Source organism: Rhamphochromis sp. 'chilingali', assembly GCF_963969265.1.
Source record: "Rhamphochromis sp. 'chilingali' genome assembly, chromosome: 10".
Lineage (NCBI taxonomy): Eukaryota > Metazoa > Chordata > Actinopteri > Cichliformes > Cichlidae > Rhamphochromis > Rhamphochromis sp. 'chilingali'.
Window position 1 is genome coordinate 12,378,953 of NC_137937.1, and position 24,919 is coordinate 12,403,871.

Below are 24,919 nucleotides of genomic sequence, written 5' to 3' on the forward strand. Positions count from 1 at the left end.
TTAATTATGGGTGGGCTTTGGTGCTGGTGACGTGGGAAATTGCTCACGTATTGCAGAAAGACTCCATACAGAAAGAGTTTAAAGAGATGTTTGTGTCCCTCTCTGACCTTTCAGCATGTCTGTGCTGGTGGTCAGCTCGGTGAGAGTAAGGGCTATTTGGAGCTGTTCTAAAACGTAGATGATCGTGCCTGAGGTTGGGGGTTGGGAATGATTATTCGGATCTTGCCAAAATCCACAGGCAGTGATGATTATTTGTTGGGATTTGCTTTGTAATAAAAAAGCTTATCTCCACAGGTTCATCTCAGTCTTTATCTCTGTCTCTACCTTTGTGCTTACTGCGTCTGCTTCGCCCACACTGCACTCAGATGTTACAGGTTAATTTATCCAAACTTACACAATCAGATTTTTTTCCGCTGGGAGCTATTCACGGTCTGCTTTATGTGATGCATTTGCTTTATAGTTAAAACAGCAGGCGACAAAAAGCAGGATTTTGTAATGTCTGAAGTGGCTTTTGAAGAGATCGAGTCCAGTGTTTGTGTCCTTTATGTGGACACATTCTACTCTGTGTATTGTCCACCCTGCTGGAGGTTAATTGCGCGCTCTTTGATAACATATTATTGGCAGGCAGCACCATGGATACGCCGTGCCAGTCACTTCAAGGTACACTAGCTGTTTCTCGACCACTTTTAAAGTTGAGAGTGATTAATGGGATGCTAATGTGCTCCAGAGTTAATGCTCTTGTTTATATGAGGATGTAATTGATTCTGATGTCCTGATCAAGTGAAATTTCACAGCGGATTACTTGAGGGGGGGAAAAAAAGGCTTGTCTCTGGAGTATGTTTTGCCACACAGTCATTTCCTTTTTGTCATTCCAGTTTGCTAACGTTATGAGAAGTTACTCTGCATTGTTTTATGTTATAGGTCTCTACGGGTTAGTAAGCTTGCTGTCCAATCCACTGCTTCTATGCTGGCCCATCAGTGAACGGGGGCATGGGATAATTGCATAAAGAAGCTGTAATAAGGTGGATTGAATTAGCTTTGCCCTGACTAAAATGAATTAAAGAGGTCATCATGACATGCAGACTCTTTAACAGACTCATTACACCTGCTCAACCAAATATATCATAATATGCTGTGTTAACTTAGAGACATTGGGAATCTAGGATTACAACCCAAATGCCTGTACGCTGGAATAATTGTCAGGATTCAATTAGTTTAATTGGCAATGTTTGAAGGCAACATTCATAAGAGAAAGATGAAAACAAAGTTCAGTGGCAATCGTGAGGGTAAAGGAATGTTGATTTTTCTTTCTGCTTTGCCAGACTTGATATTTACACACTGATGATAATGTTTCGTTTTTTAATGTTACTAAATGTAGTCAGGCGTCTATTTATGGCTACACAAATTATATGATCAGGTCGTCAGAACATTATCTGTCAGCTTTTTTAGGAAATCACTTAAACAAGTAGTCCCAGTTTCTTATTGTGTGAAGATTTTATGCCATCTATCAATTTTCCAAAACACTTATCCAACTCATACATCTGGCATACAGCAAAAGGCAGTTTACCAGTTTGGCTCAGTGCAAACACAGAGAGACACAGTCTTTTACGTTTACACCAAAGGCCAATTTAGAATCACCAATTAAACTAACAAGCATTGCATTGTGGGAGAAAGTCAGACTACCTAGCAGGCACAGGGAGATCATGGAAACTCCACAGAGAAAAGGCCTGGCCCAGGAATCTTCTAACCTGCTAACCAGATCTCTGTCATGTTGAGTCAAATGTTTCTCAACTTTCACAAAGTCAGTATTGAGTGGAGGAGATGCCGTGAGGCCACCGATGGCTGAAATCACAATACTTTATGTGTGTGGTGAGGATAATTACATTTTGAGCAATTCAGTAGCTGCATGATCTTATAATTATATTCCTATTTTCAAAATAAGAATAAAGACTATAAGATAAACATCCCCCTGTCTTTATCTCAGAAGCATTCCTGCATCTGTGTGTTCATATAGTAAGGGAAAGATATCCCCTACATGTCCTACTTTGGTGGTACATTGCTAAAAAATATAGTATGTGAGTAGGCTACAATCCAAATGGGTGAACATTATGGTGTCCAATTGTGATCCATTTCATGATTCTACAAGTTAATGTGAAAGTTTGATCAAGAAGGCAGGAAAATGCATTATTCAGTTTCCTGAGCTAGAAACTGCAGTTTGTGCTAAACTCTAAAAGATGTAAAGGGCAACTGATACTCTTTCCACCTTTAAACACCTGATTCTCCATTTGACTCCAAGTTTAGTCGAACAGATCACACCAATATTAAGACAAAGCAAACAGTCTATTCTTTGCGGTTCCATTTTCTTTTTCAAGGTTTTCTAATTAATAAAATGAGTCTACTTTACCAATAGAAAACTCCTCATGCCAGGATTCCAGAATGTCAGAGAACTGTAAGGTTTCCTAACCATTTAGTTTTGGTGCCTAAACCTAACCACATAAGAAAAAGTAAAAAGCAGTTGTTAAGGAAACATTTCATCACATAAAACCAAAACATAAGACTGGAACTATGGTTGCGGGCTAACTAGCTCTATCACCAGCTCTTCACCCTCCAGTTGAGGACTTTGCTCTGCAAAAGTGAACTGTAATCTCGTGTGTCTGATGATGTTATGGTTGGTGCCTACTGCACCAAAGCACACCCTGAGCACATCCCTGAATTGCCAGTGACATCTGACAAGTTGATGTGAAACCATTTTGTGCGACTATTTTTGTGTGGCGGTTGGCTTCTATATATACCGTATTTTTCGGACCATAAGGTGCACCGGATTATAAGGTGCATTAACCGAAACAAAACTGTCAGATAAGTTAACTTAACTAACTCTTCTTGCTTCCTCCACTTCTGTACCATTGAGACATTAATGTTGAATTCTCTGGCAGCTGCTCTATTCCCATGTTGTTGCAGTATATTAATGACTAACCTCGTATTGTGGATGGATTATCTCAGTTGTTCTCCTGACTGAAGTTTGGTCCGTTTACAGTATCCTGCCATGCGATTGCATTTGCCCCTAACCATCGGGAACCCTCACGTTAACTTTTATTGAGTGGAAAAAAGTTAGCATTCATCCTCCAGCTTTACAGTAGCTGTATCCCAAAACGAAGGCCGCATCCTTCAGAGGACTGTGGTCTGTGTGGGCCAGGTCCTTCGAACACTGAGAAGGCCGGAAGTGCGAGGCTATGAAATGGGACAGTCTAGCCTTCAGATTTGCGTCACCGCTGTTTCAGTGGAGTTTAATAAACTCAGCCGTCTGCTCCTTGCTGTCTAAAATATATCAGGACACTGGCGTAAATTCTCGACCGTCTCACACACTGTTTGATGTTTTATTCAGCTCTGTGAAAATCCCGGAGGAACCCACCCAATGGATTCATAAAGTTTTTTTTTATTTTAATATTATTTATTATTTATTTGTTTATTTTTTTAAATTTAATCTAATCTAATAACTTTGATCTCAGCCAAACCGATTTACTCCAAAACAAATAACACACCGAAAAAAGCCAGTTATCTGAGTGACTTATACATCATGTTTAACCTGATTAGCGAAAGACAGCAGGGGTCTGAAAATGATGAAGCCAGGAGTTCGCTGCTCCCGCCGGCTCGAGTGACCATTGACCCCCCCGGCTAGCTATTGAGCGGGTGAGTAACAGACGTCTCCGAAAACATTGGAGCACTTTTCCAAATATGCGATGTCTTGATAAACCAAACAGATATTTAAAGTTTACACGGCTACTTTGTTAAAAGTTACGTTTGTGACCCAGAAAGATTAATAAAAGTAATATTAAAACTTAGTAGCGGCCGCCATTGTTGGAAACTGGAATTGGCAGGGCTGCGCTATGAATTCTGGGATATGATGGGCCTAAAAGGCCACACCCGACCCATCCTTCAAATTCGGGGAAAATGAAGGACGGATTTGTCAGCCGCATTTGAAGGACTCGATGAATTGGGACAGCCTTTGTCGCCTGGCTGTGACATAATCGGCCTTCAAATGCGGCCTCCGAAGGATGTAGCCTACGTTTTGGGACCCAGCTAGTGTTTATGTTATGCTAACATAGCTGTGTCGCTAGCAATCACGTAGCACATCATTATATACCAGCTAGTCCAATTTCAGTAACCCTACAAACATCACTGCTGTTTAGTTTTCTGTCTTCATTTATGTTGGAAGTGATAGCAGAGCTGTACATTTTAATTTTCTAAGAAATCTGTCACACAGAACATGATATGTTTAGGTGGAAACTTCCTGCTAACTTCTAATGCTGTTAAATTTAATAAATTCTGTTTTCATGGATGCCTGGAAATTAAACTTTACACCTGGTAAAGCAGGTAAAGATGAAAGAATTTAGACAGTTCTTACCTCTCAGTGATGCCGCAGTGTTCGTTTGACTTTGGGACCTGAAGCGGAGTTTGGACCTGGATTGCTCCGTGCGGCTCCTGACTACGGCAGCCGTAATGCTCCAACAAGCCATCAAGCAGTGCAGCCTACCAAAGTTTTAATAAAGCGTTTTTTGACAGATTTTTGAGCACCATGTACCACATAAAATCAGTTCGAGGTCAGTAAGCACAACCAGAATTCATACATAAGGTGCACTGGATTATAAAGCGCACTTAATTTTTAAATTTTTGAGAAACTTAAAGGATTTTAAGTGCGCCTTATACTCCAAAAAATATGTATATTTTCTCTCTATGACTACTGTAGTATATGGATGGCCTCTTTAAGGAACAAGCATTTGCGTGGACTTAACAAAGTGCCGGATGTAAACACAAATTGTAATTTTTTCACAAATGTCTATGAAGTGAAGACACACAAATGTGTGTGAATTAGATTAGAGAGAGGAGCTTCCGAGTGACTGAGCACTTATGGGCGGTGAGACGGATGGAGGGAGGGAGTGCATGGCTTTAAGAGTTGTACCCTGTGGCATGGGTGCGGGGCAGGACAGAGACAGAGACAGCCTGTGTCCAGATGTCTGTTTGTGTTATGGAGTTTCTAGCACTGCCTCCTTCCATGAGAGACAAACACTAATTGCCAGCCCGGGGCGGGTTGGAGATGTGCAGCTGGGGACATGTGGCTAAAAATAGCACTGCTTGTTCCCATGAGTGGCGGGCACACAGCACCATAGCATTAGTATTCAGCACTAAAACATGGCATGGACAAAAAAGGTCATCTTCTGGGCATGGCCACAAATGTCAGGGTTGGGTATACAGCAACACCAACACAGGGTGGTGAGCAGCAAAAAGCACCTTAGGCTTTACCCCCATATGGATCAACCTACTGAACCATTGTCCTCTGTTTGAACACTCGCAGGAAAATGTCACTTGGAAAGAGCCGAGCGAGTGTCATGACATTCCGTGTTTTTGTTTGTAGCCCAGCAGCATCCATGCTGGATCCAGTCTTTCCCTCCGTGGAGCAACAGCCTTCCGTGCTTGAGTTGAGTTACAGCTCTTCCTTTATGACACAACAGTAGCATCTGGTTCCACCTGACTGGAGCCATGAATAATTTAACAGGGGGCATTATTATTCCAGCCAGCTCCACTAGCCTGGCAATAACAAGAAGTTTAGGTAGTGCTATCAGTGTTGCTGGCTAAGTGGAGAACATGGAGAGAGGATGTTATTTTAGCCTGTTGCACTCAAAAAAAAAAAAAAAAAAAAAAAAAAAAAAATATATATATATATATATATATATAAAAACAAACACCCAGCACGCCCCTGCGGGCGGTTTATCCTTCAAGCTCGGGTCCTCTACCAGAGGCCTGGGAGCTTGAGGGTCCTGCGCAGTATCTTAGCTGTTCCCAGGACTGCGCTCTTCTGGACAGAGATCTCCGATGTTATTCCCGGGATCTGCTGGAGCCACTCGCCTAGCTTGGGAGTCACCGCACCTAGTGCTCCGATTACCACGGGGACCACCGTTACCTTCACCCTCCACATCCTCTCGAGCTCTTCTCTGAGCCCTTGGTATTTCTCCAGCTTCTCGTGTTCCTTCTTCCTGATATTGCTGTCATTCGGAACTGCTACATCGATCACTACGGCCGTCTTCTTCTGTTTGTCTACCACCACTATGTCCGGTTGGTTAGCCACCACCATTTTGTCCGTCTGTATCTGGAAGTCCCACAGGATCTTAGCTCGGTCATTCTCCACCACCCTTGGGGGCATCTCCCATTTTGACCTCGGGACTTCCAGGTTATACTCGGCACAGATGTTCCTGTACACTATGCCGGCCACTTGGTTATGGCGTTCCATGTATGCCTTGCCTGCTAGCATCTTGCACCCTGCTGCTATGTGCTGGATTGTCTCTGGGGCATCTTTACACAGCCTGCACCTGGGGTCTTGCCTGGTGTGATAGACCCCAGCCTCTATGGATCTTGTACTCAGAGCTTGTTCTTGTGCTGCCATGATTAGTGCCTCTGTGCTGTCTTTCAGTCCAGCTTTGTCCAGCCGCTGGTAGGATTTCTGGATATCAGCCACCTCCTCTATCTGCCGGTGGTACATACCGTGCAGGGGCCTGTCCTTCCATGATGGTTCCTCGTCTCCCCCCTCTTTCTTGGGTTTCTGCTGCCTGAGGTATTCACTGAGCACTCGGTCAGTTGGGGCCATATATATATATATATATATATATATATATATATATATATATATATATATCTGTTGAATGAATGTAATTTCATCATGCCACCACATGTCCATAGTTGAATGAACTAATACATGATTAGAAAATATTACAAATATCAGTCTTGTTGTTGACATTATTTTCTGTAATTGTCTGCTGTTAACAGGATCCAACATTATCGTTATCACTAGTTGTTCCTCCTTTAACACTTCTTTCAAGCCATTTCCTTATTTTTTTTGTGCTAAATGTTCTTCAGCTGCTGTGTAGATTGTCATGAACCGCAGAATTAATTAAGAGTCATTTTGTGTTGAGGATGCTTAGTACTGCCGTAGGTTTGTGCAGACGATACATGTTGGTAAAGCAAAACACCTGGTTGTTTCCATTGTTCTGTGGAGGGGTGAATTTAAGTGCTAGAAGGGGTGAATTGGATTTAAACATGAAATGTCACAGTTTGTGAGCACACAAAAACTGTGGAAAAATGTTACGTTTGTCAAAGTTGGATTTCACTAACTGCATTTGGAAAGCTCTGTTGAAACAACCAGGTGAAATCAATCTTTGACTCAGTGTCTCATTAAACCCGTACTGTATTGTACCAGACGCTAATTTTATTTTTCTTTGCTATACTTAGCCAATGATATCCCAGATGATTCTCCTTGATGAAACATAATATGATCAAGATTTGTAAAATGGATTTCATTTTTATTCAGCATGACCTGAAATGAGTGACTGAGACCATAAATGCAATAGCAAAGTGTTTACAGAGGTCCAGTAGACTTCTACAGGACCAGAAGTATTTTACAACACACGTAAGAGACTTCATTTTACAGACCTAGAAGCTGCAGCCATCTTTTATCAATATAGCTCATTTCCAGCTTCTGAAATGAGCTATATTGTGATGATGGAAAGACGCTGTCTCTCAAATGAATTAAACCTGCTAACAGTTGTCTTTGGGCACTGAGGACTGGCTAGCTTCTGCTAAATGAAGCTAGACTGTAACACTCCCTACCAAGTCTCAGTTATAGCACAGAGGCTAACAGTAGCCTGGCTAACAATAGAGGACAAACAGATTTCCACACAAAGTCAATCTGTGTGTGTGTGATCACTTTGAGACAGCAAAATGTACCTGGAGTATACTAGAAAACAAAACAACGCAGTATAGGATTGAGCTAGATTTGTTAACTATAAACTTATAAAAAGTAGTTCTGTAACTGGTAGCTCTGAAGCTGTGTTAGCTTAACAACCTTCCAACATTTGTTCCTGCTTGCGTTGATTTGAACTTTTTCCGTGGTATGCAGCACGGGCAATAGTTAGCAATGAAAGAGTCACTGTTCTTCTCATTGGGTGCAGACATAGATCTAGTTTACACCAGCAAGAAGGAGTCATTTAATAACTATAAACATAATATATTTAAAGTAATCAAGCATTTTTATATCTAAATAATCAAACAAGTGCCTTAGTTGACTTTTTTGAGTGTGACATCTTATACTTATGTGGGTTTGTTAGTGCTTAAGAGATATTTTTCAATGATACACGACATTAGCATGTTGCTTGTTTGTTTGCAGATTTGAGAAACTATGTAAAATGAGCTGTTTTGAAATACTTTGATATATATTGAATATAATTTAATTAGTCTCTAACAACTGCATTTATAGTTAAGGGATAGCTCAGTAGGTAAAGTGGTCGCCCCATGATCGGAAGGTCGGCGGTTCGAATCCACTTAACGGCTACCCTGAGGTACCCCTGAGCAAGGTACCGTCCCTACACACTGCTCCCCGGGCGCCTGCTTAGTGGGCTGCCCACTGCTTCACAGAGTGAATGGGTCAAATGCAGAGAAAAACAAGTAATTTCCCCATGGGGATCAATAAAGTATCCATTATTATTATTATTATTATTATTATTATTATTAAATGCAGTTGTCGGAGTTTGCTAAAAGCAGCAGGTGGGCAGGTAGTTGAGCATGCTTTGCTGTCAGACTGAATCCGTGAAGATCAATAAAGAGAAACACACATTCTGCTTGCACTGCGTTAGTGTATCTGTTAGAGCTGTTAGAGCTGCTTTCCCACTCAGAACTCCTGCTGGCTGTTAGCAGCCAGTCACCTACACTTACAGATCGAGTGGTAGCAGATTTCATCACCAGTGGGACTCAGCAAAAGTAGTGAAAGGTTATTTGGAATACAGCAAATCCCAACAAAAAAGCTGCACATAAACCTCCCATTGCTATTGTGACAAATAACTCCCCCACCTTCCCTGTCCCCCACTGCAGAGAAATGAAGCTTTTCCCCTCCACCTTTTGGACGAGCTTTGTCTTCTAGAGGACTACAGCCAAGCTCGGCGACTTAACCCAGAGACCCTGAGCCACCAAAGGCTACAGCAGAAGTTACTGGTGAGTTCTCTGTGTGTGAGGGAGATAAAGTCTCGTTAATGCTGAACTTTTCATGGGCCATTAAGGCCGGCTGAAGACCGCTGTCAAGGCGTTTGCTTTCGGCGCTTTTTGGCTTTCATGTCCTTCTCCCTGCTTTCGACTGTCAAGTTGTGAACCATGCTTTTTTTCCCAGTTGTTGGTTTAATTTTAAATGAGCTGTGAAAACACATCTGCTGTTCATTTAGAGCCTTCATTGAGCCTGATTGGGGTCAAAGTGGCAGTTTCTTTACTGACCATGTGAACAAACTTAGGCCTTCACCTCTTTCCTGTCTAATAATTACACCAAACCTACAGGAAGATGTTGGTAGCACCCCAAAATGTAGGATGCTTTGAAAGATATCAGGAAAAACAGAATGCAAATATTTGAAAATATTTGAACTGAAATTAGTATAATTTGCCATCATCAGTGGCAGAGATGCCAGCAGGATCAGCAAACTAATCTGGAAGGCTGGAACTGTCATTGGTAAGAATTTGGAGGCGTTTGAGTCAGTGAGGGTCAGAGGTCACTGAACAAACTGGTCTCCATCATGGACAGCCCATCACCCCCGCTCCACTACACACTTCTGAGGGAGCAGAGCTCCTTCTCCCTCAGACTGATTCACCTCGTTGCCATAAAGAAAATGTTAGCAACTCATTCCTGCCATTATCTATTAACTTGTAAAACAACTCTTCATTCTGTCACAGGTGAACACACCTGTCACAAGCATATTTGTGTATTACGCCTTCATACTGCTGGTTTTCTTAGATTTATAGTGTACATTTTATTTATTAATGCAATTTGCACTTCTCTCTTATATAATGTCAGTCTTACATTTTACTGTCTTTATCACTTTTGTAAATATATAAATTCCAGCACTACCTCATAGTATAAGGCCTTTTCCAGGCACTTGTGACACTTTTATTTTAATTGCTTGGTTTATATATTTATTGTAGATTACCTATCTGTTTCAGATGCTCAAGCTGAGAAATGTTGATTTATTGATTGGGTCAGGGATATTAAAACAATTTAAAGGTTGTGTCATGAAAAACACCTGGTGGAACATCTCACAACTAATGAGGTTAATTAGTACCAGCATTACATATAAAAAGAGCATCCCAGAGAGCCTGAATGTTTCAGATATAAAGATAAGTGGGGCTCGTCATTCAAAGACAAAAGCCAAGCTCTTATGGCTCTACAGTAAAAACAGACACAAGTCTATGGTAGAAATCTCAGGATGGGTTTAAGAACTCCTGAAAAAAACACTGTCAGTCAACAGAGTTTGTCACTGCATCAGAAAACTGAAGTGAAATCTCTACGATCCAGAGGTCCCACAGGTCCCGAAAATTTGAAACAGTCTTTGGAAGCCATGCGTGCCACATCTTCTGGGTTTAAGACAAGTAGGACCGTTCGGCTTGTCATCAGAGCTGTGTTCAAAAGCCAGCATCCAAGATGTTATTGTATGGGCCATTGGTCAACATGGCCCACTCAATAATATTTCTGAAGGCCATATTAATGGTGAACAGTATATACATGTTTTGAAACAGCAAGCAACATAGATGCCATCTGGACGAGATCTTTTTCAGGGAAACCCTTACATATTACAAAAAGACAATCCCAAAACACTTTCTGGATCTATTCCATCCCTGTCACCCATTTCTTACACTATGAAAGGTATTTCTGAAAAAGGTCCTGAACTGGTGAGCACTTTAATGGCAGTTTGTCCCATCACCTCCCAAATGCTTATGAGTGTTAAAAGAAGAGATGATGCAGCACAGTTGAAAAACAACTTTTATTATATTAGACTATTTTTATGAAATTAAAAAAGGATTATTAAAAAAACATTTAGTTTTAGCATTTGATCTGTCGTGTTTGTACAGCTGTATTAAATATCGTCTTTAAATGATTTGCTAATCATTTGATCCTGTTTTTAGTGACATTTGAGAGAGCCTTGTGATTATTATTTTTTTTTGTTTTTTTTAGCTAATGCTGCCAAATTACTGATGAAATTATGCCGTGGTGAAGTATTTGTCTACGATTCCCAAGTCAGCATTTACTCAAACCTGCATGCAATGATCACCTAATGGGTCTTCATTCAAATCAGCCTTAAGGTCGAGGTCACATTTACAGGCAATAACTGGTGAATTGTGAGCTACTGTGACATTGAGGTTGTATGTTAGTGCTACTATGAGTTGGTGGAAATCGGTTAAGGTAATTTTTTGGACTTAAAGTAATGTTTTATATGCATACACACATACTTTTATTTAACAGTACAATCTAAGTGCAGTGAACCTGACTGTACTTTCTCGGGGCGTTAGGACACCTCATAATCGTGTTGCTGAAAATCCAGTGGACGGTAAACTGGAGGTTACCAGTGCAGAGCTGTCTTCCTCCGGCTTCCTCCAGGCTGCGATCTCACAGCGGAGGCTGCTTGTAATTCCCCCGGCTTCCCCTGACGTCTGTGGTTCAATATGAATGAGCTCCATCGATTAGATCTCAGTGTGGTGCCTGTGCAAAGGGAATGCGCGTGTGCGTGCGTATATGTACGTGTCTATGTGTGTGCATGGGACTGCTGGCTTTCTCTTCTGTGTCTCCTCAGCACTTACCAGACTGTTGTTTTCACAGAGGGTGATGTTATGGGTGACATCTTTTGGTTGAACCATAAACTGAAGCTTTGTTATTAACAGCTTTTCTGTTGCGCGTTGATGAACAATCTAACTGATGTCCTGATTTTCCTAGCGATAAGAATAACACTGGCACTAACGGTAACATAAGGAACTAGAGAAGGTGTTGTCTCTATTAAATTTCTCCTGCCATATTTTGTTGGTTTTGTGAGGAGACAATCTCCAAAAATACAGAAACACCTTCTCGCCTCACATACTGAGAGTGCGGCATTCTGGTGTTAAAGTCCATACTTCTAGTCGATAGGGGTGCAAGGTTAGCACTGCTGACTGTGATTTTATCCAAAATGAGCATAGTGTGAACTTTATTTTTTTAACCTATCTGCCTGCTTGTGACAGGACTGCTTGTTAATTAACAACATTTCTTAAGTGCTGATCTGCCATTTCAGTCACACGCAGCATTATTTGTAAAGCAACCAAACATGATTTCTTTTTAAAGAAAAGTGATTATAAATGAACTATTAATTTTTGCCTGGAGGTATTCCTGCAAATCAGTGTGATGGACAGTTATTAGTGCATCTTCCCGTGCCTGCGTTTAACTCGTAGCAGACAAAATGCTTAATGTGGAGTGCTGAGTTTATGGGATTACTTGGCAGGTGGCCTTCTTTTAGTACTAATTACAACCTTGACAACATCCTTGAGTGAGGTACGGTCACACAAAATCTTTTCCACGGTGGTTGCTGGGAAACAAATGCTTTTAAAGTTAACACACATCCTATCTTGTCATTAGATGGTGTTTTCCACTGCTCAGTCAACAGAGAAATGGACTGGGAGTGACAGGCGTATTGTAAAAGGGTGGGTGGTTTTGAAGCAGTGTTGCTGGTTTCCTCAAGCGGAAAAAGAGCTGATTATGAATCTTGAAAGATTGAAGTAGCGTCAGTAATTACTAATACTGCACGGCTCTACGTAAGACCGAGTGATGCAATGAAAAACTGACACGACGCGAGGCACTTCTGCAGTGAGCTTCATTAACCCGCTGCTCTGTTATCATCTCTGACGGAGATGTAATCAACAAGACTGCAAAGGTGTCTTCCTGGTTGAGCGGCTGTCTTCAGCCGTTACACGTTTCTATCTGTGGGTTATGCTTTTGCTTTTGGGCAAACCTCATTAAATTTGATCAAACTTTGTTCCGTGTTGTCTTTGTAGGCTTGCAGATTTGTCCTGAAGGAGAAATCTTTGGGTTGTGATTGTCATTCTGCAAAAGTTGGCATGAAAAAAAATATTTTCTTTGCCAGAGCAACTCATACTGTACGACTGCAAATGTTTTTTGAGATCAGAGTAAACGGCTCATGAAAGAAGCAATTCTCTGCTTTGTGACTTTCCTACTTGTGAGTTGTGAACCTACTTTGTAAAAATGCAAATCTTTAAAATATCATGCAGTTGTAGTCTGCTCTAATATCATTTGAATGTAACCATTGTGTTCATACTAACACAATGGTTAGAGTAGCCCCTGCAGCCAAAAATGTCACCTATCTAATAAGTGTGTGTAAAGCAAAGTGTAGAATACAAAGAGAGGAGTTATTGTGTGAGTGAAATGGGTTGCTAATGTTCATTAATGCACAGCAGTATTAAACTACATTGGCCATTATAAGCTACTCATAATTCCAGAACATACCTGCAAATTGCTCATGTATTGCTCAAACCTTCTGGATTGACCTTAGAGGAGGGAAGTCTTTCTTCTATAGAAGCGTGTGCTCACCTATGCTTTTCTCATTTGCAAAGCTTTAAGGTAATGAAATTGTTTTCAAAGGTGTCATAAAACAAAAAAAAAAAAGATAAAGTGTTCATCAAGGATCGGTCCAAGCAAGCATTTTTAGCACCGAGCATGTGATAGATGTGGGTTACATGAACAGATTTGCTCTTTGAAATGGAGAAAATTTACTGGTTTGCTGCCCGATGAAGTAATTTGATGTGTAATCCTTTTGGCAGGGACAGGCAACACAATTCCTTCAGCACAACAACCAAAAAAACGAGCTATTTATGTCTCCATATCAGTTGTTTTTAATCTATGGTCTTGAATATATCACGTGCATATTTAATACCTATAGTGTTTCTGTCTTCAGTGCTGAGACACGGATCATGGACCCAAAAACTTTTTCTCTTATTTTTGGAAAGAAAACGTAACAAAAACCTTTTCAGTAGATTTTCATATTTTACTGGTGATTTTGTGCATGCAGTTTTTATGTCACCGTGTCCATACAGGCTGATGTTGATGCTCTCACCTGGTTCTTTCTGACTGCCCAAAAAACTGCCCAAAGATGTTGCCGAGATAGCTTTGAAGTGGAAGGTCTTAATTCTAGAAGGGCTTTACTTACAGTCGTATGTTTAACATTAGAACGGATCAAGTTGCCATGGCAACTGTGCCCCGCTGGTCTGCGTGGCCCCCCTTAATCCCGCTTGCAGCTATATTGATAAGTGATCTGCCTCTGGGAGTGTCTCATTGTCACATCTGAGATGAAAAGGGGCAAGGCGTATTGGCATGTGAACATTTTCCTCTTGGTTAACTGCCTTTATTCATGACTGTCAGAAGGCCTACAGTCAGGCTTTCAGGTTTATTTCAGCTATGCTTGGTTTAATGGTCAAGTTACTCATCGGGGCCAAGGGATATTAGACTGCTGATCAGATAGATGGGATAAATTGCAGTGACTTTGCAGTGTAGATGTACTAGAGCATCACTTCTAAACAAACCTAACTAAAAATATTCTGTCGCGTCAACTTAACGTCTTATGCACTCCACCATCGATGTGAGATTCATCATTTATTCATGCACATTGATATTCAGAACATTTCACAGAAAGTGCTGAGAATCTGTCCCTCTCTTGCCACAATATGACAGCGCTAACCACTGAGCAACTGTTCTTCCCCAGATTGACACTTTAAAGACTTCATCGTGAGGAGACGATGCTACTCGGGCCCTGTTTTTTTTTTTTTGTTTGTTTTTTTACTGCATGACCCTGATTTTTCCCCTTATGATTAGTGTTTATTAGCTCACAACACCCACAAAAAATATCAAAGTGCTTGGGGACAGGATGTTATATGAGACAAACAGGTGTGGGTATGTAGTTATGTGATTTTTTTTTTGATTTTTTTTTGATTTTTATTTTTAATCATTTGTGCATGTATTGATGTTGGAGGCCCTTGTGCTGGGGGCCAACCTCATGTTTACATCACTTGTAATGAAATTAGAGCTGCGTGGCGCCCACACTACAGGCGTCCACTGATCCTCTAATTCAATTACTCCCCTTATTAACGCTCAGATGCTGCTGGCTGACCACGCTGTTTTTGCTACACACCATTTACTCTGCAGCTCTTTTTGCTTCTCCAGTGGAATAACTGGTTAGGGTCGTCCTGACACCAGTATATTTGTTTATGGTTGGAGCAGCAGAGTTTACATGTGGAGCACTGACCAATCCTGAATATTACATTGGTTCCAGTAAACATCTGGATACTGTGATTGTTTTTCAAAGATAATGTTAAAAGACAAAAAACTATCAAATGCTGAGATATTCAGATAAATACTGTTCTTGACTGGTCTTTTTCCCCCGTCATCATCCACAGATCATAACAACAGACTGTATGAAAAAGGAAAAAAATGAGCCAACACATGTACAATCTCCTCTTTCAAAATAGATTATCTGATGTCCTATGTGCTATTATGGATTAACAAATTAGCATTCGGCATGAGTCTCCTCCTGCATTACATACAAAACTAAACTGCAATTTTTAAAGGACCATTACACAGGTTTTATTTAGACCTATTTTACAACTTTTTTTAACGATAACTTTCATATATGCATGCATATGCATCCATCCTGATGCATTATGTTTCATTTTTTGATTAAGACACGTAGTATGTTTGCCGTTTATGCCTTAAATGAACCATTAAGTAATCAATTGTATAACCTAACAGAAACTAGACTAAAATGTTCAAATTCAAAGTACTGGTAAAACTGATGTTGAATGATTTTGTTGATATATATTAAAGTCATGCTAGGGAAAACAGGGGTTGGAGACCACGGCCAAAATTATCGTGGGCAGTGAACTTGTGATATTATTGTCTTTGAAATGGTTGTTTTGCAGACGGGGGCCGAGTCTGTGATGACCAGGAGTCTGTTGCTACACTCATAAAGGCTTTGGTGTGTCAAAACAGCAATAAAACGGCAATAAGTCTGAGTAATTCTGATATCACTTTGCAATTGATTTGGGTCAAGTTGATAATTTTAGCAGTCTATTTGTAACAATACAACAATTAACTGTGATAAGCCGTTGAACCTATGGGCAACCATTTACTTGCAATCGGTCGCCAAAAGAGAAAAAAAGACATTTGCTTCAGACTGTAATTGAAATTTGCTGTCATTCCAAAGAGGAATGACAGTCTCTGTTATATCCTGACTAAAACGCAAACCTTTGAATGTAAACTGTTAGACAGTGTTGCTGTTGGAACTGGGCCCATTGCCTCTGTGCTGTAACAGGTCTGCAAGGATCTGGCATGATGTATGGTGGAATTTAGCACACAGGGTGTCTGTTGCCAGCATGCATGGAGACAAGGGTACACATACACAGACATACATATGCTGCACTTCATGTAGTCAGTGGTTTGGTTTTTGCCCGACCAGATAATACTACACTTCTGACGCACAGACAACGTTAATCACAGCCTCATCAGCAGTAAGCAGAGAGAAGCGATGATTCACAGCCTGCTGACAACAGCCACCTACTTCTACAGCCTGGCCTCTTATGATAGCCGTGGGCATTAGCATCACACTACTCTCTTTCTTTATTCAGTGAAGGTGTGGTACCATGAAGAAGAAAAACACACCATTTGCTGCGAAACATATGAGATAACACCATGTGACCACATTTAAAAACAACAGAGATGACAGAAACAATGCTTAATGTGAGAGATTAAATGCTGGTGGAAGTGTCTGAAGCTAAGCCGTTTAATGGGTTTATGACAGGTCAGAATCCCCTGTCTTCTGACCCGCTGAGTGCATGCATGTTACTCTACAATGAGGTTAAATCATCGCACGCCCGTGTTCAGGATTTTAAAGTTAAACCTCTGCCAAGTTTCTCAATCTCTCGCCACTGCATTGAGCTTATTAAATTTTCAATCTGCTACGGGCTCTCTTTCCTCACCTCGCAGGATGAATGTGCCCTTTTAATAATGTAACCGGTTTTAACAAGATCGTAAAATGTTCATCTAATTTTCATAAGCTCTGTTAGCAAAGTGACATATTCATATGATGGCAGGAATCTCTTTGGCAGTTCCTCAGTTTTAGCCATGAGAACGCTGTGAAAATCTATTTTATTTTATTTTATTTTTTACTGCAGCTCCTTGTTGGCTTAGATTGTTGTGCTGAAGTTTATGGCAGCCTTCAGGGGAAGCTGAGGTTGTTTCTGTGTTGCCCGCATGGCTCTGAAGTAGTGGCTAGTCATGATATAGGAGATTTAGATTGGCCTTTTGGTAAGTGATAGGGCTCCACTGAATACTCCTATTCTCTTGTTCCTCATCTATAATGTACACGAGTTACACAGAGCTAAAACATGAAAACGCAGCCTTTTCAGATGAAGCGCCTTCAACGTCATGGTTTACATAAATCTTTTTGGGGCTGATGAGCGCCGTCTCTTTTTCCAGTCTTTAAAACTGTGTGTGCTTCAGTGACATTAGTTGTACTAGTAAAAGGGTCAGGGTGGCGTGAATGCAAACACTGCTAGCTGCTTTCTCTGAGTGTGTGTGTGTGTGTGTTTGTCCTCTCAGGCATTGGTGGATAATGTGACCTTCATAGGGAGATTAAAATATGTAGCAGGCGTGCATTGATTTTTGGACTCACCGCTGGTATATATGGACTCAGCCACTGCATAAATATTGATACTCCTAAAGAAAGATCAGGCATTTTGTGTGTTTGTGCAGTCGAGTGCCAGCTGGGTTTAAAAAATAATAATAAAATGATAGTACTTTAAATAAAAGAATACTTTGTAGAGCGTGTGTTTTGATAACCTAAATCTGCTCGTGACCCAGCAGCAGCTTAATAAGGTCATTCCTATTATGTGGTGGCTAATTACAATGCCTGTTATCCCCAAGCTGCACTGTCAAGTGAAAGAACAGTTTAAAGGGACACTTCATAAACCCAAAATAGTGTTTACCCCTTCATTCATATTTATTTTGGTTGGGTTTTTTTTCAGTTGATTAGTCTATCGATGTTTTTTTGTTTTTGTTTTTACTTTCCAACCACAGTTGGACGTGAATGGCACCGATGACGTGGTCGAGCTGTTGTTGGCCTGCTGAGGAGGAAATCTGACTCCTGACTTTGGTAACACCCTGGTTTATTCTCCAGCGCAGAGACTGCACATAAAGGATGCATGTAATCTCTGAAAAGTGAAACTCAGTCTGGTAATACTTTAAACCTGTGTTGTTGGTTTTTTAGCATATGTAACAGTCAGTGAGAAAAGGAGCCTGCCACTTTTTTGACTTGTAAATTCAATAAAACATTTTACCACATATTTCAGTAATACAGAATCATCTTCATTTGTTTGAATATGGGCCTGTTTGGAGTAAACTACATGATGAAAGTGGAATAGCTACCCTGTGTTAGCAAGTTCATTCTCTGAGTGTCTGAGTTTGTCTGTCAAATTCATCCCAGTATTTAGTCTTAAAATACCAACATGGCAACGGCCAAGAGCCAAATCAATGCCTCAAAACAGGATTTCAGAAGTATAATTTTTTAACCTGCAAGCTTATATTAAATAAAATGAAGAATAAGAAATTATTTTAACCGATATTTGGGAAAATAATTTCTTACAGCAGTTAATAAGAGCAATGCTACTACTACTACTGCTGCTGCTATTACTTCCTTCCATCCACCCATCCATAATGCATACTGTATTCTCTCCAAAGTGTTTTCATCTGTCTATTCTAATTATGTTTATTCCCTGCCTGTATTACAAAAGTTTGCAGTGGAGAATGCTTTTTGCCAGATTCAAACCATTGTAGCTTTATGGTACGTGCTGTATCTGTACTGTGTCAATACTATTTAGCCAAAACTGTTCTCTTGTCTGCCTTCAAACGTATTCACACATAAGTTTATTGGAATTTTTGAGCATTCTTCCAGAGGTGCATTTGTGAGCTCAGATGCTGATGTTGGATGAGAAAGTCTGTCAGGCTGAGGTCAGGACTCTGTGCAGGCCAATCAAGTTATCCAACACCAAACCCTCTCGTCCACGTACCTTGCTTTGTGCACAGTGTTGGGAAGGTTACTTTTAAAATGTATTCCATTACAGAATACAGAATACATGCCCTAAAATGTATTCTGTAATGTATTCCGTTACGTTACTCAATGAGAGTAACGTATTCTGAATACTTTGGATTACTTAACATATTATCATACTTTTTACAACAATGTGAATGTACTATTGCTGTGTGATTTATTACTGTTACTGAAGGTCCGCGGCTCCGAACCGTAGTAAAGGGACCTCTGAATAATATGGGTTCGTGTGGGGCTCCTAGACGAAAAATAGATTTACTTTGTTGTGTGGGTCAACTCTGCTTGTGAGAGACAGATAGAGGCGTTGAAAGGCTGCTCCAACGGAACTTATTGTTTCGGAAAACAGGAACAAAGCGTACAGAGTTTTAATAGCGTACTTACAACTGGGCTCGTGAGGCACTCTTCTTGGCTGCAGTGGTTATTATTATATTTACATGCTTCCAGTTCTCGTTTTCTCCCACCTCGCACTCACAGACACATAACGAGTATGGCAGTCCATTCTCCCTGCAGCACGGACTACACTGCCCATGATGCTACATTCTGCATTCTGCTTATTAGCTTAGCACAACAACAATAACAAAAAGGCGCTCTCTCACCCAGGAAACACGCAGAGCGAGAGCGTCACCCTGTAACCATGGCAACCGCAACGCTGCCGCCTGGAACTACTGTCAAACAAAACCGAAACAGTCCTGACCCGCCACAATATGAAACAGGACAGTACCGCCGTGTAATCCATTTATTTCAACAAAGTAACTGTATTGTAAATACCACCTTTTTAAACGGTAACTGTAACGGAATAGTTACTCATATTTTGTATTTTAAATACGTAACGGCGGTACATGTATTCCGTTACTCCCCAACACTGTTTGTGCACTGGTGTACGGTCAAGTTGCCATTGTTCCCAATCATTTTGTTACAATACCACTAACAGTTGACTGAGGAATATTTCACAACTTGAGTGAGTGTTGTTCCATCATGGTACAATGGTGAAATTCTCTGAGCTCCTGAGAGCGACCCATTCTTTCACAGCTGAGTTTCTTCAGTTTTTAGCACAACATACACTTGTTCTATATGGTATCATTTATTGATTTATTTAAGAAAACTTCCTTGTAGCTTCCTTTTGTGTGCTTGCACAAATCCATGCACCCTCCTTCTCTCTAATTGTGTGGGAAAAGATGTGTCAGCTAGAATAATTAAGGGATAACATTTTCTATCGAAAAGATCTAGGGTCAGCTTTACTGAGACTTCATAATGTCCTACAAAAACACTATTATGAACATTACAGAAGACAGTCAGTCAACGAAAAGTGTGAAGGAGAAATTTTGAGGATCTAGTTATAGTAGTTTCAAAACCCAGTTGTTAAAAATATACAGTGGCTTGCAAAAGTATTCGGCCCCCTTGAACTTTTCCACATTTTGTCACATTACAGCCACAAACACGAATCAATTTTATTGGAATTCCACGTGAAAGACCAATACAAAGTGGTGTACACGTGAGAAGTGGAACATTTTTTACAAATAAATAACTGCAAAGTGGGGTGTGTGTAATTATTCAGCCCCCTGAGTCAATACTTTGTAGAACCACCTTTTGCTGCAATTACAGCTTTTGCTGCCAGTCTTTTAGGGTATGTCTCTACCAGCTTTGCACATCTAGAGACTGAATTCCTTGCCCATTCTTCTTTGCAAAACAGCTCCAGCTCAGTCAGATTAGATGGACACCGTTTGTGTACAACAGTTTCAGATCTTGCCACAGATTCTCGATTGGATTTAGATCTGAACTTTGACTGGGCGATTCTAACACATGGATATGTTTTGTTTTAAACCATTCAATTGTTGCCCTGGCTTTATGTTTAGGGTCGTTGTCCTGCTGGAAGGTGAACCTCCGCCCCAGTCTCAAGTCTTTTGCAGACTCCAAGAGGTTTTCTTCCAAGATTGCCCTGTATTTGGCTCCATCCATCTTCCCATCAACTCTGACCAGCTTCCCTGTCCCTGCTGAAGAGAAGCACCCCCAGAGAATGACGCTGCCACCACCATATTTGACAGTGGGGATGGTGTGTTCAGAGTGATGTGCAGTGTTAGTTTTCCACCACACATAGCGTTTTGCATTTTGGCCAAAAAGTTCCATTTTGGTCTCATCTGACCAGAGCACCTTCTTCCACATGTTTGCTGTGTCCCCCACATGGCTTTTTGCAAACTGCAAATGGGACTTCTTATGGTTTTCTGTTAACAATGGCTTTCTTCTTGCCACTCTTCCATAAAGGCCAACTTTGTGCATTGCACGACTAATAGTTGTCCTATTGACAGATTCCCCCACCTGAGCTGTAGATCTCTGCAGCTCGTCCAGAGTCACCATGGGCCTCTTGGCTGCATTTCTGATCAGCGCTCTCCTTGTGCCTGTGAGTTTAGGTGGACGGCCTTGTCTTGGTAGGTTTACAGATGTGCCATACTCCTTCCATTTCTGAATGATCGCTTGAACAGTGCTCCCTGGGATGTTCAAGGCTTGGGAAATCTTTTTGTAGCCTAAGCCTGCTTTAAATTTCACAATAACTTTATCCCTGACCTGTCTGGTGTGTTCTTTGAACTTCATGGTGTTGTTGCTCCCAATATTCTCTTAGACAACCTCTGAGGCCGTCACAGAGCAGCTGTATTTGTACTGACATTAGATTACACACAGGTGCACTGTATTTAGTCATCAGGCAATGCCTATGGGCAACTGACTGCACTCAGACCAAAGAGGGCTGAATAATTACGCACACCCCACTTTTCAGTTATTTATTTGTAAAAATGTTTGGAATCATGTATGATTTTCGTTCCACTTCTCACGTGTACACCACTTTGTGTTGGTCTTTCATGTGGAATTCCAATAAAATTGATTCATGTTTGTGGCTGTAATGTAAAAAAATTGGGAAAGTTCAAGGGGGCCGAATACTTTTGCAAGTCACTGTATTAACAAATGTTAGCACGATACGAAAAACACAACAATTAACAGCCAGTTTTCAGTTAAGCAGTCTGTTTTTGAGAACAATTCAATGGACAGAGATTTTACGTGTGAGTCAAGGCCCAGAGAAGAGTCAAATATTACTCCAAGATTTCGAATATTTGGCTTAGCAGAAGAACAGAAAGGGGCAAGAACCTGACTGATTTTAGAATATAGATCAGGAGGAGCTATGATCATGGTCTCTGTCTTGTTCATGTTTAAAACAAGGTAATTGTTAGAAAGCCAGAGTTAAGCACTGGACTAGGGTGGACAGCCTATCCAGCTGATGAGGCTTAAAGGACATATACAGCTGAATGTCATCGGCATAGAAATGATAAGACGGGTCACTAAAAGACTGAATAATGCCAGCTAAAGGAAACATATAAAAAGAAAATAATAATGGACCCAAAACTGAACCCCGTGGAACCCCGCAGGTTAGGGCAGCAGTGTTAGAGGAGAACCTATCAGTCCTAACAGCGTCACTATGAAATTGTTGGATTGAATATCTTTTTTCCTTTCCTAAAGGATGATCCAGTGGATCTATTACTAAAGCAGCTTATACTGTAAAAGCACCTTTTGTCAGTATTTAGAGAGTTCGACTTCACCCAGTTGAGAAGTAACCGCAACTGGAAATCATAAGAGGAGGTTATCATTAGTGCTGTGCTATACTGCAAATTTTCGAGTTGATCTGATACTAAATAGTACTAATACTAATAGTAAATCACCAGTATTGGTATTGGTGATACATTTATTGATACTGATACTTGAATCGTCATCAATTTGCAAATTCTGAACACATTTTAATGATACACAATAATTAGTTAAAACAACAAAACCTAGTGCATGTGTGAGGTATATATTGTCATTTTCACTTCACAAGTATCGATCCTATTGTGCTAGTATTGACCTGATGCTGATACTGTCGATATTTGTAGTTGTCATTGAAGTTTACATTTTGGCAGATACTTGCTGCCTACCCTTAAAACTTCGTTAAAGTTTCTCACTATCTATTCACTACATATTTACAGTTGTAGAACATCAGTAATGGGTGCTTGTGTTCAGTCCAGTGCCTCTTAATTGGTGCTCGGGTAAAACTAAAGGCCAGTGATGGCTAACAGCATTTCTTGCGTAGATAGTGGAGCTGACTGATAAGCTGGTCCTTCGCAGTGTCAGAACAGTTGCGATGAGCCGTGTCTCGAGTGCTCGTCTGCCTCAGACGGGAATGCTTGTTATTGGTGCTTTTTTCTCTGACCTTGTTATCAACTGTTACATTCAGACTCCTGCCTCTTGCTGCATTTAAGATGCTGCCCTCTTTGAGGTTTTGTTCTTGGTAGCTATGTACTTTGAGATAAGTGTGCTCAGCAAGTGGTACTGACAGGCTGACTTGGTGTGACTCACACTACTGACATGACTTTTTGTTCACATGAAAAAGGTTTTTTTCTGGGTCATTTGCCTAGATTGCACCTCTCTTCCTTTCTATCTTGTTCTTTTACTCCTTTTCAGTTGATGTCTTGGGTATCGCACAGCTTGCCAGGGAAATAAGAGCCGGAAAGGAAACTCCTGCGAGTGTTGTTCTATGACAGAATTGGTGTGAATAAATGTTCACTATGTTTTCTATTTTATCAGCATCCCGCAATCTACAAGCTGCATGTGACCGTATTTCTCAAACTTAAAGCTGAACATTGTTTTTATGGTTTTACTTGTACTCTTTGGGACTGAAAGAGAAAGCAACGCATCACAGGTACATGTCTTGATTAGGCTGAATCCTGATTTCTTTTGTGTATTTCCACACATGAAGCTGAAATATCAACAGATGATCAGCTGCAAAAGTAGAAAAGACAGAAAAGAATAAAAAGTCATTTATTTACTGAGTAAAAACATGATTCCATTCTGGCGCATTTTAAATGTTTATCTGTTAATCGATCCTGCATGTTGGCTTGGAGGAATTTCAGCTCGTTGCTCTGCTTCCTATGTGGGAATCTTGGTGGATTTCCTCACATGAACTATTTGCTTCAGGCCATTCCACAACATTTCTGTTAGATTAAGGTCAAGACTTTGACTTGGCCATTTCAAAACATTAACTTTTTCTTCTACCATTTTCTTTCTTTCAGTAGAGCGTCTCGTGTGCTTAGGGGCATTCTCTTCCTCCATGACCAACCTTTTCTTAAGATTCAGTTCATGGACAGATGTCCTGACATTTTTGTTTAGACTTTACCAGGATCATTCAGAATTCATTGTTTAATCAAAAATGGAAATCCATCCTGACTGTAACGTAGTGAAACAGGACCAAACCATTGCAGTATTGCCCTTTCCTAACACAGTTAATATTGCTCAAACCGGGCTTCTGGCTTGTCATTGTGATCTTTAGTAAACTGCAGATGGCCCGCTTTGTTGTTTGCTTTCTCCTTGCAGCCATGCCATGCACATGCTCATTGTTCTTCAGTGTTCTCCTGGTTAGTGGACAAAGTGAAAGAGGTCTTTAGTTACCTAACGTTACCCTGGGTTCCTGTTTGACCTTGCAGATTATTACTGGTTTTTTTTGTTGCTTGACTTCTTTTGAGGAGGTTAGCAAATTTAAATGGCAATCTTTGGTGCACACTCAGTTTGAGTGTGTATTGGTGGAGTCCAGACTAACTTTTCCAGGTCCTTAGTTATTAGCAACAGAATAATGGGAGCATATTTTTGAGCTTAACGATAACTGCATGTAATGTAGTGGTTTTGAACTGTGACTTATTTGAACTACATAATACCTGGCTGGCTTATTGATTGGTTGAAACAGTAAGTCAGACAGCCTGTTTTTAGGCTGTGTTTCAGCTGAGAAATAATACTGCCTACTATGAAATATTTCAGTGTTTTCTTGCAAGTACAGTGGACATTTCATCGAGCTCCAGACTTTTTCTGAAATAGAAGGTTAACTTTGTTTATCACCCAACTAAGCTAAGGTTTTCAAC

General features: G+C 40.6%; 1 protein-coding gene across 1 annotated transcript in view; it reads left to right on the plus strand.

The window, feature by feature from the left end:
* The window catches only part of rimbp2b (RIMS binding protein 2b), a 106,444-nt gene that overhangs the window by 13,132 nt on the left and 68,393 nt on the right, over positions 1 to 24,919 (plus strand). Inside the window, exon 4 of the mRNA XM_080894877.1 lies at positions 8,914 to 9,033. Within this exon, the coding sequence (XP_080751003.1) occupies positions 8,914 to 9,033 (120 nt within the window). The remainder of the gene's footprint in view (positions 1 to 8,913; positions 9,034 to 24,919) is intronic.